This window comes from Pteropus vampyrus, unplaced genomic scaffold (genome assembly GCF_000151845.1).
Source record: "Pteropus vampyrus isolate Shadow unplaced genomic scaffold, Pvam_2.0 Scaffold124, whole genome shotgun sequence".
NCBI classification, from domain to species: Eukaryota; Metazoa; Chordata; class Mammalia; order Chiroptera; family Pteropodidae; genus Pteropus; species Pteropus vampyrus.
The window spans coordinates 1,847,140-1,860,020 of NW_011888905.1; the positions used below are offsets into that span (position 1 = coordinate 1,847,140).

The 12,881-nt window shown below is 61.7% G+C and overlaps 2 protein-coding genes and 1 pseudogene across 7 annotated transcripts in view; 1 reads left to right on the plus strand and 2 right to left on the minus strand.

Moving 5' to 3' along the window:
- Positions 1–3,449, minus strand: part of RUSC1 (RUN and SH3 domain containing 1) — a 9,257-nt gene extending 5,808 nt beyond the window's left edge. Inside the window, exons 1-2 of one of the 4 annotated variants that reach the window (XM_011366407.2) lie at positions 1,394–3,449; positions 709–1,119 (exon numbers count right to left, since the gene is read on the minus strand). In XM_011366407.2, the coding sequence (XP_011364709.1) occupies positions 709–1,119; positions 1,394–2,777 (1,795 nt within the window). In that variant the 5' untranslated portion in view covers positions 2,778–3,449. Of the gene's footprint in view, positions 1–9; positions 368–708; positions 1,120–1,393 lie in introns of those variants that run through there. The other 3 variants (XM_011366409.2, XM_011366410.2, XM_023534370.1) reach the window with 3 other exon arrangements.
- An 867-nt stretch (positions 3,450–4,316) lies between these two features.
- FDPS (farnesyl diphosphate synthase) lies at positions 4,317–12,343 on the minus strand. 3 transcript variants are annotated; one of them, XM_011366413.2, is made up of 11 exons: positions 12,189–12,310; positions 11,139–11,356; positions 10,903–11,062; positions 9,645–9,785; positions 6,676–6,756; positions 6,454–6,576; positions 6,034–6,122; positions 5,872–5,944; positions 5,243–5,320; positions 5,014–5,148; positions 4,317–4,560 (listed from the first exon to the last, which is right to left on the minus strand). In XM_011366413.2, exons 2-11 carry the CDS (start codon positions 11,318–11,320, stop codon positions 4,360–4,362), a joined length of 1,263 nt encoding a protein of 420 aa, XP_011364715.1. In that variant the 5' UTR covers positions 11,321–11,356; positions 12,189–12,310; the 3' UTR covers positions 4,317–4,359. The 3 variants fall into 3 exon arrangements, with proteins under 3 accessions (XP_011364715.1, XP_011364716.1, XP_023390139.1); XM_011366414.2 differs by lacking the exon at positions 11,139–11,356 and having other exon boundaries at positions 12,189–12,343; XM_023534371.1 differs by lacking the exon at positions 9,645–9,785 and having other exon boundaries at positions 12,189–12,311.
- LOC111743890 lies at positions 7,860–7,977 on the plus strand (annotated as a pseudogene).
- Positions 12,344–12,881: the final 538 nt, after the last annotated feature.

Genomic DNA, 12,881 nt, shown 5'->3' on the forward strand with positions numbered 1-12,881 from the left:
AGCTCCCACCTCCTCGATCCCGGAAGTCCTGCTCGCACCAGGATGGGAGGTGACAGGCGAAGGAAGGGAGGGGCACCCTCTGCCCGCCCCAGGCCCTTGTCCCGCCCGCGGAGACCCGGGGAGCACGTGGGGAGCCCGGACCAATGGAAAGACAGACAGACGGGAATGGGAGGGAGGAGAAGGAGACAGGGGACCCAAGGGCTGGGAGGCTAGAAGGAAGGCGCCGGGAAGGGGAAATCCAGGTACCGCGGCAACATCTCGGCGGAGGGCGCCCCCGTGGCCCACGTGGGGCCGGCCTCGTGGGGGCGGCGTGCTCAGGCCCTTTTCGGCCAAGAGGCTCGTGGAGCCTCACCCTCCACGCTTCCCGAGCAACGTGGAGGTCAGGCCCAAACTACACTGGCCAGGGAATCCACAGAGGGTGTGATCCAAGGTCCTTAACAATAAACTTGCTGGGACCGCCCTAAACTCAGTATGGAAGCTGGGCAGGTCCGCGTCCACTACGCCGGGGCCTCGAGGGAGAGGGGCAGCCTCCCCGCAGCACGGGAGCGAGTACGGACTCCGCAACACCTGCTAGGAGTCGGCCCCGGGTCGAGGGGCGGGGCCGGGAAACCCGGGAAAGAGCTGAAACGTGCGTGTGGGCGGGGCTTTGGAGGGGGCGGGACGGCCGCCTGGGGCGTGGCCTGCGGGGCCGGCCCGTGTCCGTCTTACGTAGCCTGGGCGGAGGCGGTGGGCTCCTGGTCCAGCGAGGGGCCTTCGGCGGACGAGGTGGCGGTGGCGGCAGGGGGGCGGGTACCTGGCGGGGTGGGGGAGCCGCGGCAGGGAAGGTGCTACTTCTGGGAAAGAGCGGGGACAGCAGCAGTGCCAGCTCGGGGCTGGCCAGGCAGGGGAGAGCCCCTCGCGCCGGAGGCGAATAGGCTCCCACTGGGGACAGGCGGACAGGCAGCAGCTGCTCCTCTGGGGGACTCGGCGCCCCCAGCAGCCGCAGCCCGGCGCCGGGCCAGCTGGCCAGAGGCGCCAGGAGCAGAGACCCAGCTGCGCCCGCGCTCCCACCCTCCAACAGGGGGCGCCCGTCGGCCGAGAACCGGAAAACCAGGGGCCGAGGGAGCAGGAGGGGACGGGCTGCAGGCAGGGTTGGCCGGGCAGGTGCGGAGGGGCAGGAGGGCAGCGGGACCGGCAGCCAGGCAAGGAGGGGCGGGAGAAAGAGGGAGCAAAGAGTTAGTCCCGTCGCCCAACGACCCACCCGGTTTCCCTTTCCCGGAGCGCTCCCCGGTAGAAGGGGTCGAGGCGGACGGGCGACACAGAGTGGAGGGGAGACGGGCCGCGCTGTAGGCTTTGGAGGCGTGGGCGAGGCCGAGGCCCAGCCCTCCTCCCGCCTCCTCCTGCTGCCCCTTACCCTCGAGACCGGCCTGCGCGCCGGCTTCCTCCCGCTCCTCCGCGGCGGAGGCCCCCTGGCCGGCCGCGGGGCTGGCCGCCCTGCCCTCCTCCGGCTGCCCCTCCTCTATGGGCTGCAGCCCAGGTCGGTTCTTCTTTCTCCGCGGCGGGACGGGTGGCGGTGGGGGCCGGGGCGGGACCAAGGCCCAGCCAGCTGGTGGGTCTCGGAGCGGGACGGGCGGGGGTGGGGCCCGGCTACGCGTGCGAAGTTCCTTGAAGGTGGTGACTTCCCGGGCAGGCGCCGCGGAGCCGCCCAGAGACCCGGTGGGGGGCTGCTCGGTGTCGGGCGAGAACACGATGAGCCAGTCGCTGCGGTCTTTCTTGGCCTGCGGCACGAGGGGCAGCCCGGGGCCCCGCTTGCGCTTCTGGGCCAGCTCGTGGAAGGACGTGATTGTCCGGTGGGGCACCGGCTCCTCGCTGACGTCACTTCTCCATCCCCCATCACTTTTCCCTGCATCTGTTTTCAGGCCAGACTCGGTTATCCCCGTGTTGGTTTTCCAACCGGAGTCGAATATTCCAGGTTCGGTTTTCCTCCCAGAGTTGGTATTCCCGTTGATTTTCCAGCCAGAGTTATTGTTCTCAGTGATTTTCCAGCCAGCTTCAGTGCTCTCTGTGTCAATTTTCCAAATGGGGTTGATTTTCCAACTGGGTTCGGTTTTCTCGGCGTCGATCTTGCCGTCATCCGCCTCTGGGAGCTCGGAGGTGGGGGCCTCTAGCTCCCCACCCTCGTCCTCTTCCTCCAGCCCGGAGGAAGGGAGGTCCTGGCAGGTGGTCAGGGCGTTGCAGTTAGAGTCCAGGCCGGGGCCCGGCGGCGAGGAAGCTCCGGAACAGGAATCGGGAGAGCAGCAGAAGCTGTCGGGAGAGCAGGCGCCAGGGTCCCCGGGAGCCAGTGGGGCGCCCTGCTCCGGGGGGATGATGCCGCGCTGCGGATGGACATCTTCGTCGCCAGGGAAGTCCCGCGAGTAGACTGAGATGGGGGACTCATCAGGGCTCAAATCGGAGCAGGAGCTGAGAGAGGACGAGCAGCCCGGGTCCGAGGGGGAGGCAGCCCCCTCGTCCTCCTGAGCTGGGCCCTGCCGGGTCTCTGGGCCCTGCCGGGTCTCTAGGCCCGGCCCGTGCTCCTGGCAGCATCGGCAGGGCACGGCTGGGCTGTTGGAATTGGCGTCCACCAGGGTCCCGCTGCAGGGGCCGCGTCTCTCCTTGCCGCCGGTATCCCCTGGGGGAGGGGATGTGCTCAAGGGCCCCTCTCGGAGCTCAGGACGGCGGGACAAGTGCAGGCCCAGAGAGACGTGCTGGAGGTGGATGTGGTTGAGGTTGCAGAGCAAAGCCCTCTGAGGGGACAGCATGGTGCCGGCGGCGACGGGGTGGCCTCTAGAGAATCGGGCGGGCCGGGCCTCTCACATCCGCCTACCTGGCAACCGCAGATGCAGATCTAGAAGACAGTGATGGCGAACCCCAGCCAGTGAGGGCGCGGGCCGTGGAAAGGACACCGAGGTGACTGACGGCTGGAGCAGGCCTGGGAAGGCGCCGGCTTCCTAGGACAATATTCAAATGAGATGCAAATGGTCATCCACTGGCCTTTAGTTTCCTCCGCAGTGTTTGCAGGTGGAGTCGACTGTAACCCCCCGGGAATGGGGCGGGAGGTCAGAGAATGCGGCTGCGCCCTGCATCTCTGTGGAGGTGCGGGGGCGTGGAAAAGGATGCAGCTCAGAATGGACCCGGGTCGTCTCTGCCGCAATCACTGTCGGAAGCGGCGGCCGAGGGGGCCCCGCCCGAATGCTCTGAAAGGGAGGCGGACGGGAGCGCGCCTGGCTGCCCAGTGCGGGGTAGGGCCGGGCGCGGGGGCAGGACGGAGCCTCCCGAAAGGCCGGCCGCGGGGCTCCAGCCTCGGTGCGCCTTCCCCCTGCGGGGACCCCGCTGTGTCGGTCCATTCTCTCCACGCTTGTCTATCATTCAGCCACCACCCCGCCCCTATTCATTTTTACTGCCCCCTCCCCGGGCCCACTCTGCGTGCCCGCATGCCCGCCCCTTTCATCCTCACCCCTGCGCCGAGCCCTCCTCACCACAGTCCTCCTGCACCCGCTGCCGCCTCGGGCTCCGAGGCTCCCACGGTCCCCGCCGGTCCCCGCAGACTGGAGGGGAGGGGCGCTAGGACAACCCGCCAGCGCTGCGCAGCCGCGCCCCTTCACGCATGGGCGTGGCGTGGCTCAGACCCGGCCCCCAGCACTTGACGTCTTGCTTGTCACCCACCTAGGTCCGTCTCGCAGTTATCCACGCACTAAGCTTTCCGCCCTAGGGGACTCGGAAGCAGGCCTGGTGTCCGCAGCCGCCCCCACCCTGGCCGGTGGAAGCCGGAGCGTAGCCGGAGGCTACAGGACAGCGGCCTGGGAGCAACGCCCTCTCGCTCGCCTCTTTCTTACACCCTGGGTGAGGGAGAAAATGGGTTCTGGCCAGGTCCCTTGTGTTTGCGTGGGTTTTCTCCAGGGACTGGCTTCCTCCCACATCCCCGATGTGCAGTGTGGCGAACTGGTGTCTACATTGTCCCAGTCAGGCGATGTAGGTGAGTGCACCCTTGGGGGGGTCCTGTCCCTGGTCAGCTCCCACCTTGGGCCGCCGGGTGGGGCTCTGGCCACCCACCATCCTTAGTGGAGAAGGCGGGTGAGAAACCAACCTATCTGGCTTTTAGTCATCTCTTCTGTGTATGTACAGCTCACAGTGATTTCACTGTTTACTATGAGAAGTGTTTGGGTCTTAATTAGAACTTTGATGGTTTTCTGTGAGCAGAAATGTGCCGTAAGAGCATAGCTGTTGTTTACATCAGTTAGCCTGTGGCGACACTGGCTTCGCTACACGTCGCACTCCCCAAGAACCATCAGCCAGAGGCAAGGACTTGTGTCGTTTATTGGGCCCCCCGCGCCACACTCCAGTTCACTTCTTGCGCTTGTAGAAGTTGTGTGCCAGCTCCAGGAAGATGGAAGGGGGCAGGGGCGGGGAGAGGTCCCCGATGAGCCCCGTGATGCGGCGGTAGCTGTCCTCCTCGTACCGCGAGAACACGCCCGGCAGGTCCAGCTCCTCGTAGAGCGCCTTCACCCGGGCCACCTTCTCGGCTTCCTTCTGCCCATAGTTCTCCTGGAAGGTGTGGCAGGCGGGAACACAGGATCGACCTTTCTCCAGCACCTCCAGATCCCCTCCACGCCCCAGAACACCTCCCGTGACATTCACTGGAGTCCTGCCTCCAGTTTCCATGAGCGTCTAAGCTTTGGTCCCCCGCCCCATCCCACGTGCTCAGATACCCTGCCCAGAGCCTCCTCCACCCCAGGGTTGTCAGCCTGGGCGCTGCCCGTTGGGGGCAGATAATTCACTGCTGTGGGGAGCTGCTGTGTGCATTTTAAGATGTGTGGCTGCACCCCTGGCCTCCGCCCACTAGACACCTGCCTATGGCACCAGAACAGACACCAAGTTGTGACAACAAAAAAATGTCTGCCGCCATTGCCAAATGTCCCCTGGGGCACAATCACCCCCACTTGAGCAGCACTGCTCTACCCCTCCTCATGAGCTCGGGGTCCACAGCCCCCTCAGCACCTGCAGGACCTGGCGCTGCTCCGGGGAGGCCCTCTGCAGACACTGAACCACCAGCCAGCTGCATTTGTTGTCCTGGATGTCAGTGCCAATCTTGCCTGTCACACTGGGGTCCCCAAAGGCATCAAGGTAATCGTCCTGGGCACAGAGAAGTAGGAATGAAGAGGCTCCAAGGCAGGGCGGGAGGAAAGGTGGAGCCCCCGCTCGGCCAGCACCCCCGCACCCCCCTTACCTGGATCTGGAAGAACTCCCCTATCTCGAGCAGGATCTTCTTGGCGGTGGCATGCTCCCTCTCCCCATCGATGCCCGCCTACAGCGAAAGGGCGTGAGTGAGCCGAGCGCCAAGGGGCCCCCACCTTCCTCCCGTGTGGTCGCACCCGAGGGCAGCCCCAGATCCTCTCTCCCTTCAGGCACCCTGGCTTCCGTGACAAGGTGGCCCAAGCTCTACCCCACTGTTTTTCGGCTGGGCCTTCCTGCAAGTCCCAGCAAAGAGGAAAGCGTTCTCGGGGCCCTGACCCTTCTCCCTGATGTTTTTGCCATTCCCAACTTCTCTCAGGGCGAAAAGGCAAGTTGGAAAAGCAAGGTCAAGGGAGACGGCTCACCCCATGGGAGCCTGTGGATCCGGTCTTCGCCCCCCTCCCCCCCGACTCTGACGGAGGGCCTCTTGTCACCCTACGACGGGCTGGCCACTTCCCTGCCACGAGCCTCGTGAGCCCTTACAATCCTGGGAGGTGGGGGTTCGCCCTCATCCTACGGCTGAGGAAAGGTCACACAGCCATTCAGGGGGAACACCAGATTATCCTGTGCCCTCCTGTCCAAAAGGCCACATCAGTGGGCGGCGGAGAGGCGAGGCTCTCTTACCATGTACATGCCTGCAGCTACGGGAAGGTAGGCAGTGTAGAAAGATGTCTTGTGCTTGACGATAGTCTTGTACCTGAGTGGTGGGGAGGATGACTCCTCAGAGGGGCAGTGCCGGCCTGGAGCCCCCCGTCACCCGTCCAGGTGGTCCCCGCTGTCCCTCACCTCTTTTCAGTGAACCCTGAGAGATCCACCTTGTCGTGGGGGCCTGTGGTGAGGTCCAGGCTCTGTCCAATCTCTGTCACATAGGTACTCTGAGTAGGAAGACAGCCCATGAGCTGGGATTTCTCCAGGGCTGAGGAATCCCGAAATCCTGGGCCCTACGTCCCACCCCAGATGACAACTGCACAGGCAAAAAGGCAGCGAGAGGGAGATGGCCCCAAAACTCAAGGCCCATGTTCACAACACACACACACACACACACGCAGCCCTTTACCACTCCCTCCTCCAAGCACACAGGGACGGGGCTCCCTTCCCGCCATGCCAGCCCCACCCCCTCCGCCCCCCTCCCTCTCTTCCTCTCCCGGGCAAGCCCAGCTAGGTTTCGGGGGGACGTCCTACAGAAGCCACGGCTCCTGAGAGCACCTGCAGGAAGAGCTCCGTCAGGTTCAGGTAATAGGGCTGCTCCCGGCAGTGGTGCTTTAGCAGGCGGTAGATACACATTTCGATGAGAAGACCGTCGTTGATGGCATCCAAGCCAATGCCTGGCTGTCCGGAGCACAGAGGAAAACCGACACCCGTCACTCGGAACGCCCGGACAGACTCCATGTGACCACTCCCTGTGGCCTGCCCCCACGCCCACTTTACCTTCCGATACCAGCAGAGCTGCCCCCGTCGGGTGACGGATGAGTCCATGATGTCGTCTAGCACCAGAAAGAAGGTCTGGAGCTAGGAGGAGGAGGAGAGTGGCGTGAGACCCTCGGGCCTCTCGTCATTGTCCCTCCCACCCGTGGCTTTGGAGAAGTGCTGAGAGCTAAGCAAGCAGCCGGGTGGGGAAGCCGAGGACCGGTCTGTGCCCCTGGGCTCACACTGCCCAGATGCGAGAGGGGACGAGAGCGCCCTTGTTCTCTGACATCCCCAGACGAGCAGCCTTAGAACTGTCTGGTGTCAGCGAGATGAAACACCGTTACACACTGCACGCGTGCCCAAACCCTCCAGGATGCGTGAAGTAAGATCTCCTCGTGCAGCCTGACTTGGCATTGACTAACAAAAGAGACAGCTGACCCCGTGTTGCTCCCGGGCACCCAACGCCCAGGAGCAGGGCCCCACCTCGGGGAGCTCGTTTGGGGGTGCAGGTCTGATGGACGGGACTGCAGTCTGACTCCCAGGAACTTGCAGCCACGGGCCTCATGCACCTCTCGACGCTCTTAAGCATCAGCGAAGATGCTTAATGCCATTGGCCGGATGCCGCCTGGCCCTGCTGGTTCCCACGAGACTCCACTTGGAGGCAGGGACACCACCCTCTGGGCATTCCCAGAGTCCAGCCCGGCGCCTGTCCTACAGCCGGCGTGTCATAATGTTCGTCTGATCAGTAAATAAAAGAATGACATGCATAACCTTCCCCCGTGGTACTTCTCGCTGTTGGGCTACGCACTCTGGTCCCTTGAAGTAGCTTTTCGAGACATGGTTTTGAATCTTCACTCATCCTGACCTGTGTGTGTCCTAGGGCCCCACTGCTCAGAGGAAGCACGCAACACAGCCCCCCAGCTCACGTGTAGGTGGTGTGAAAGGGCCAGGCCCACCCAGGCTCTGGGGAAGGAGGCACCCACCTGTCCCTTGGCCTCTGGCCTCACCCTGGGGTGGGGTGGGGTGGGGTGGGGTGGGGCTTTCCACAACTGAGGTACACGTTTTATTGACGCCGTGTTTATTTGGAGTGGTCTGCTGCCTTTCCCAAGAGTGACTGCAAAACCCTCTGGTTTCTACCGGGACTGTCCCCCCCTCTGTGGCCGCCCCTACAGTGATTCCGGCCCAGCCACACTTTCTATTTATTAGGCGAGCCCCATGCCACCCTGGACACACCGATCTCGTCCGAACTCAGAAGCTAAGCAGGGTCGGGCCCGGTGAGTACTTGGATGGGAGGCCACCTAGGAGGACCAGGTGCTGTAGGCGTTAAAAATAAAAACCACACCAGTGCCAGAGCCCTGCCCCGATCAAGTAATCGAGAACCTGCGGGCTGTTCGAAGGTCCTCCCAGGTCCTCCCAGGCCTGCACTGCAATGAGAAGTTAGCAACGGGGACACGCCCATGCCCTGTCCTCACGAGGGCCTGGCCTGAGTGTGACCTGAGGGATGTCCACTGCCACATGGGGCCCTGCGCTATCCTGCCAGGCGACTGGCCTAGACTTAAAAATGCAAATATTGAAACCCTAACCCTCAGGAGGCAGGAAAAGGGAAAAGGGAACTCACAGGGCCCTCGGCCACGCCCCCCCGTGGGGAACAGCTGCGCACCAGAAAGCTGGCCCTCACTCTGCCATGCTGGCGCCTCGACCTTGGACTCTCAAGCGTCCAGAACTGTGAGAAACAAACTTATCTTGTTTGTAAACTACCCAGTCCTTGGTATTTGTTGCAACAGCCCAAACACACTAAGGCAGAGGTGATAATGGTGGTGTGGTTATACAGGCAACTATCCTTGTTTTTAGGAGGGAAATACTGAAACAGAAAAATAAGAGGGTGAAGGAGATGAGGTAGAATAGAAGACAGAAGTGGAAATTATAACTAAAATCACCCAAGTTAAAACAAGGGTGGACACTCAAATGGCATCTTGGAGAAGTGACAGCATTTTAGCCGTGATTTTAAAAACCGCGCCCAGGTGAACCCAGGTGCAGCTGATTCTACAGGTGCGCTGCTGGCCCTCCGGTCCACACCGCCCACGGCCCCACAGCTCTGCGCCTCTGCTCCGCCCCTGCCTGTCGCCTCCATGTTTCCGGGCTCCTCAGCCCCTCCCGATCCCTACAGGGACACCCCTGTCACGGAAAGAGCCCTTTCCCGGGATGATGTCATCGTCTCACACCTCCTCGGAGTGAATCCCATTCTCCAGCCCCATCTCGCAGGCTTCAGACTGGCATTTTCAACACCCCCCGGGCACAGCTCCGCCTGCTCTGCTAGGACCGGGACCGCAGCATGGCCGACCGAGCTCCTCACCCCACCTTGACCGGCGGCCCCTCCCCTCAGCAAGCCCTGAGCAGCTTCCCTTCCAGACTCATCGCCACCCTCTTCAGGGCCTGGCACCCCTCCCGGCACTGGGTGCCGCTGTCACTAACGAAGCCCTTAGGCCAGGCCAGCAAACACACCTTCCACAGCCAAGCGATCTGGGTGTAGGAGGCAAGGAAATGCCGGGGCGGAGCGGAGCGAGGCGGACCCACGCAGGACAGCACGGGTGGTCGCGACCCCGACCTCGAGCCACCCGCCCACTGCTGCTGCAGGGGAGCTGGACCCAGATCTGGCAATTTTCCAAGTGATGCTAGCAATCTGGGTTTTTATGGGAAATCTAGTCTTTGTTACATTTAGGAGACTTAACTTTAAAACATTTTCGAAAACTATCAGTGGGCTGCTTGTCTTCAATCTCTGCTTAAGACTAGTCTTCTGGAAGAACTGTCACTTTGCTCAGAGGACTGCTGACACCTCTGTGCCCAGTTCCAAGGCCCTGGCCCACAGCTAGTCTGCAGGTGAAACACGTCCCTGCTGGCAAGGGAGGTCCCCTAAGTTGTCCACCCGGCCCCGTGCAGGGCACCCCACTCCGGTGAGCCTCTCCTCCCCAGCCCTTCGGCATGGCTCTTACCATCTCCACACACCAGCCCACCACCAGGGCCCGATGCACACTCGCGGCGTCCTGCTTTCTCGGCTCGACCAGCGCCCGGAACGCGATCAGCACCAGCAGACCCCGCTGATACTTGCCGCCGATGACATTGCACTCCAGGACCTGGAGGGTAGCGCAGGGCACAGAGCATCAGGGCCTGCAGAGCAGAGCCGAATTCCGAGTTCTCCTCTCCCTCGCCTACTCCCAGCCCCTACTCCCTGTCCTCCTCAACCCCGGCTCCTCCCCCAGGGAGCCCCTGGAATGGCTACTCCCTGAGTTCGTCCCCCAAGTCCTGAAGCACAGCCGGACGGCCCCCCAGGACCCCAGGCTGTCCCTCTGCGTGTGTACCTCGGTAAGTTTGGCAGTGCACATTAAACCCTGCTCCCAACGTGAACCCAGGAAAACTGGGCAAGCTGTGGGCATGGCTGGCACACCCAGGCTCCGCCCACCTCCACCTCCCCTAGACCTCCTTACAACCAAGCCCGCCCTCCTTTCCCAGCCACCTCCTCCTGCCCACAGCTCAACCTATCTGCAAATGAAAAGCCTCTCTCACTGTATCAAAGACACGGCGCCCCCTCCTCAAAGTTGGTCAGAAGAGAGCTTGGAGGGGACCCAAGTTGGGGTACCCATTCCCCACGACTCCAGTGCTGTCTCCTGCTGGGACCCCTCATCTGCCTTCCGCTGCCCTGCTGAGGACCAGATCTAATCTGCTTGGCAGGCTTGCCTTTCCACCCCCATCCGGTGGAAGCGCCTTTAACGTGGTTCTCCTCAGGCAAATGAGACAGCGCTTAGAAAGAGGGATTACTAGCTACCCCAAAAGAATAAAAGCCTTAGGCAGTGTACGTACAGAAGCAACAGCTCCTGTCCCAGAGCAGGACTTTCTGAAGATACACTAGCTTCACTCAGGTCCATATCTGACCACCTTCACCCTGTCCCCAAGGTGGCACCTTATGATTTCTGGACACGTAATTTCCTTTCTCAACAAAAGACTTATAAGGTGCAAGGCCTTCACCCACAGGGGTCTCCACCCATGCAAAGCAGCTTGGCCCTCCAGAACCACAAGGCAGGACAACAGGTGAGGAAGTACACCTGCCTGGGCACAGGCCCCTCCAGAGCCGATCTGGAGTCACCCAGGTAAAAGCCTGCCCCCACACCTGTCCAAAGTTCCCCCAAAGCCACAGCTGGATCCCACACATACGCAGAGTGACCAAAGATTCACTCTAAGTTGCAGATCCCTCACCTGCTTGAGCCGGGCAAGAGCTTCCTCTATCTCTGGGTGTTCCAAGTCATCGGTCAGCACCTTGATGATCGCTGGGAAACACTGGAGGAAATTCTGCTTTTCTTGCATGAAAGCATCCAATTTCTGATCTCCATTCATTCTGAGGGAGGAGTAATGTGCCCTGAGGAGAAAGAGGACAAGTCAGAAGCCTGATCAAGCCCTCCCCTCCCCAAGGCCCTTCACCCCACCACACTCACCGAGGCTCCTCTGTCCACGCTTGGCACCAGCAGCCGGCACTGTGCCAGGCTCCCAGGACTGAGCCCCCATACACCAGGGAGGGCCGCCGCAGGGTACCCAGCCACCTCTCCCGGGGTACCCAGCAGGGGGCTGGCAGCAAGAAGACCCCCACAGACCTCAGCCAGCGGGACAGGGGCATCATGTGGGGGTGGCATAGGGAGGAAGCACCCAGCACTCCCTGCAGGGGCAAGCACCAAAGGCAGATACACGGTGGCAGCTCCCCAGGTCACCCCCATACACACACCCCTAGCCCTTTACTTCTGGACCCTGGCCCCGCCCTCTTCTGGACTGAGCTTGAGAGCATTTACAGAAAGAAGGAAATGCAGTGAACCAAAAGGATGGCTGGGTGGCTGAGACTCCACTGATCACACTTGAAACAGATGGCTAGAACTTAATGCCACCTCATGTTATCCTCCTCGCCCGCCAACTCCTCCAGGGAGCCTCTGGAATTGCTACTCTCGGCTTCTTCCTCCAAGTCTTGGAGAAAGAGCAAAGTACCTCAGGACTAGGGCCTGAGAGGACCCTTAAGTAACCCTATTTTATTGGTCAAAGTGAGGTTCTAGAAGGTAAGGAGATACGACGGCAGTGGCAGCGACAGGTCTAGAGCCCAGGTCTTCCCTGGTAGGCGGTGAAAGGGGTGCGGGCTCGCCCCAAGAAGAGAAGAAATGGAGCCGGAACCCCTGCGTGCTACGGCATGTAGCCTGGGGCTGAGACTGGGCGCCCCGAGCCCCACAGTGGGCGCCGGGACAGCGGAGACAGCCCCGGAGCAACGCCGGGCGAGGAAGGAGGGCGCGTCGTAGAGGAGCAACCCGGGATCGGGCATATTAGGGGTGCCTAGAAAGCTCACGACAGAGCTCGGGAGTTTCCGCGTATCCAGAGGGTCAGCCAGTCGGGCCCATCGACCCCAAACACGGGGGGGACTCCGACGCAACAGGCCGGGCCCCCTGTGCTACAGAGGTAAGGCCAAATCCCACCCGCAGCCTCCGAGACCGGATCACGAACCCTCTCACCTGTGCCTGGAAGTCGGCTCACCCGGCAGGTTTTTCGTAGAGTATTCCTAAAAGTGGCACCGCTCCGCGCTCAGCCTCCTGGGTCGAGTAGTTCTTGATCTCCTTTCGTCCGAGGCAGGAAGGCCTCATTAGACTACAATTCCCGGCATGCGGCGGGAGGGCCGCGACAACGCCTCCTGGCGCAGGCTGGGTGGGCGGGGCCAAGCCGCGCTGATTGGCCGCTTCCTCTCGTACGAGCATGAGGCCCTGTAAGGACAACCAATGGTTGACGCCCAAGGCCGTCAGCCTAAAGGAGCAGAGCGGGGCTGAGGGCGGGGTGACGCTGGAGCCGGAAGGGCTGTGCTCCGCGGGTGCTGGGAATGCACTCCACCTTGGTTCTCGGCTATCACCTTCACTACACATTTCGGTTTTCGTCATCTTCCTGTGCAGCTGAATGGCATATTAGTACAACCCCAGCAGGACCAGCTTTGTCACCTACTGGTTCTCTAACTTAAGCAAATCATTTAACATCTCTGATCCTCAGTTAGCTTCCTCGAAACTGGCTTCCCTAATCTGTTCATCGAGGATGATACTATGAGATAATGTATATAAAGTACTCAGAGCATAAACTAGAAGCCTCAGCCCTACGCACACGCAACTGAGCGCACTGGGGCTTGACCCCATTGGCTCTTGCTCTGCTAACTTGAATCGCAG

Excerpts from the sequence above, each read along its gene's own strand:
- FDPS (XM_011366413.2), bottom strand. The coding sequence starts at position 11,320 with ATGATGCCCCTGTCCCGCTGGCTGAGGTCTGTGGGGGTCTTCTTGCTG. Across the intron at positions 11,063-11,138 it reads GCGTGGACAGAGGAGCCTCG|GGCACATTACTCCTCCCTCA; the intron begins GTGAGTGTGGTG and ends CTTTCTCCTCAG. Across the intron at positions 4,561-5,013 it reads AGCAGCGCCAGGTCCTGCAG|GAGAACTATGGGCAGAAGGA; the intron begins GTGCTGAGGGGG and ends CACACCTTCCAG.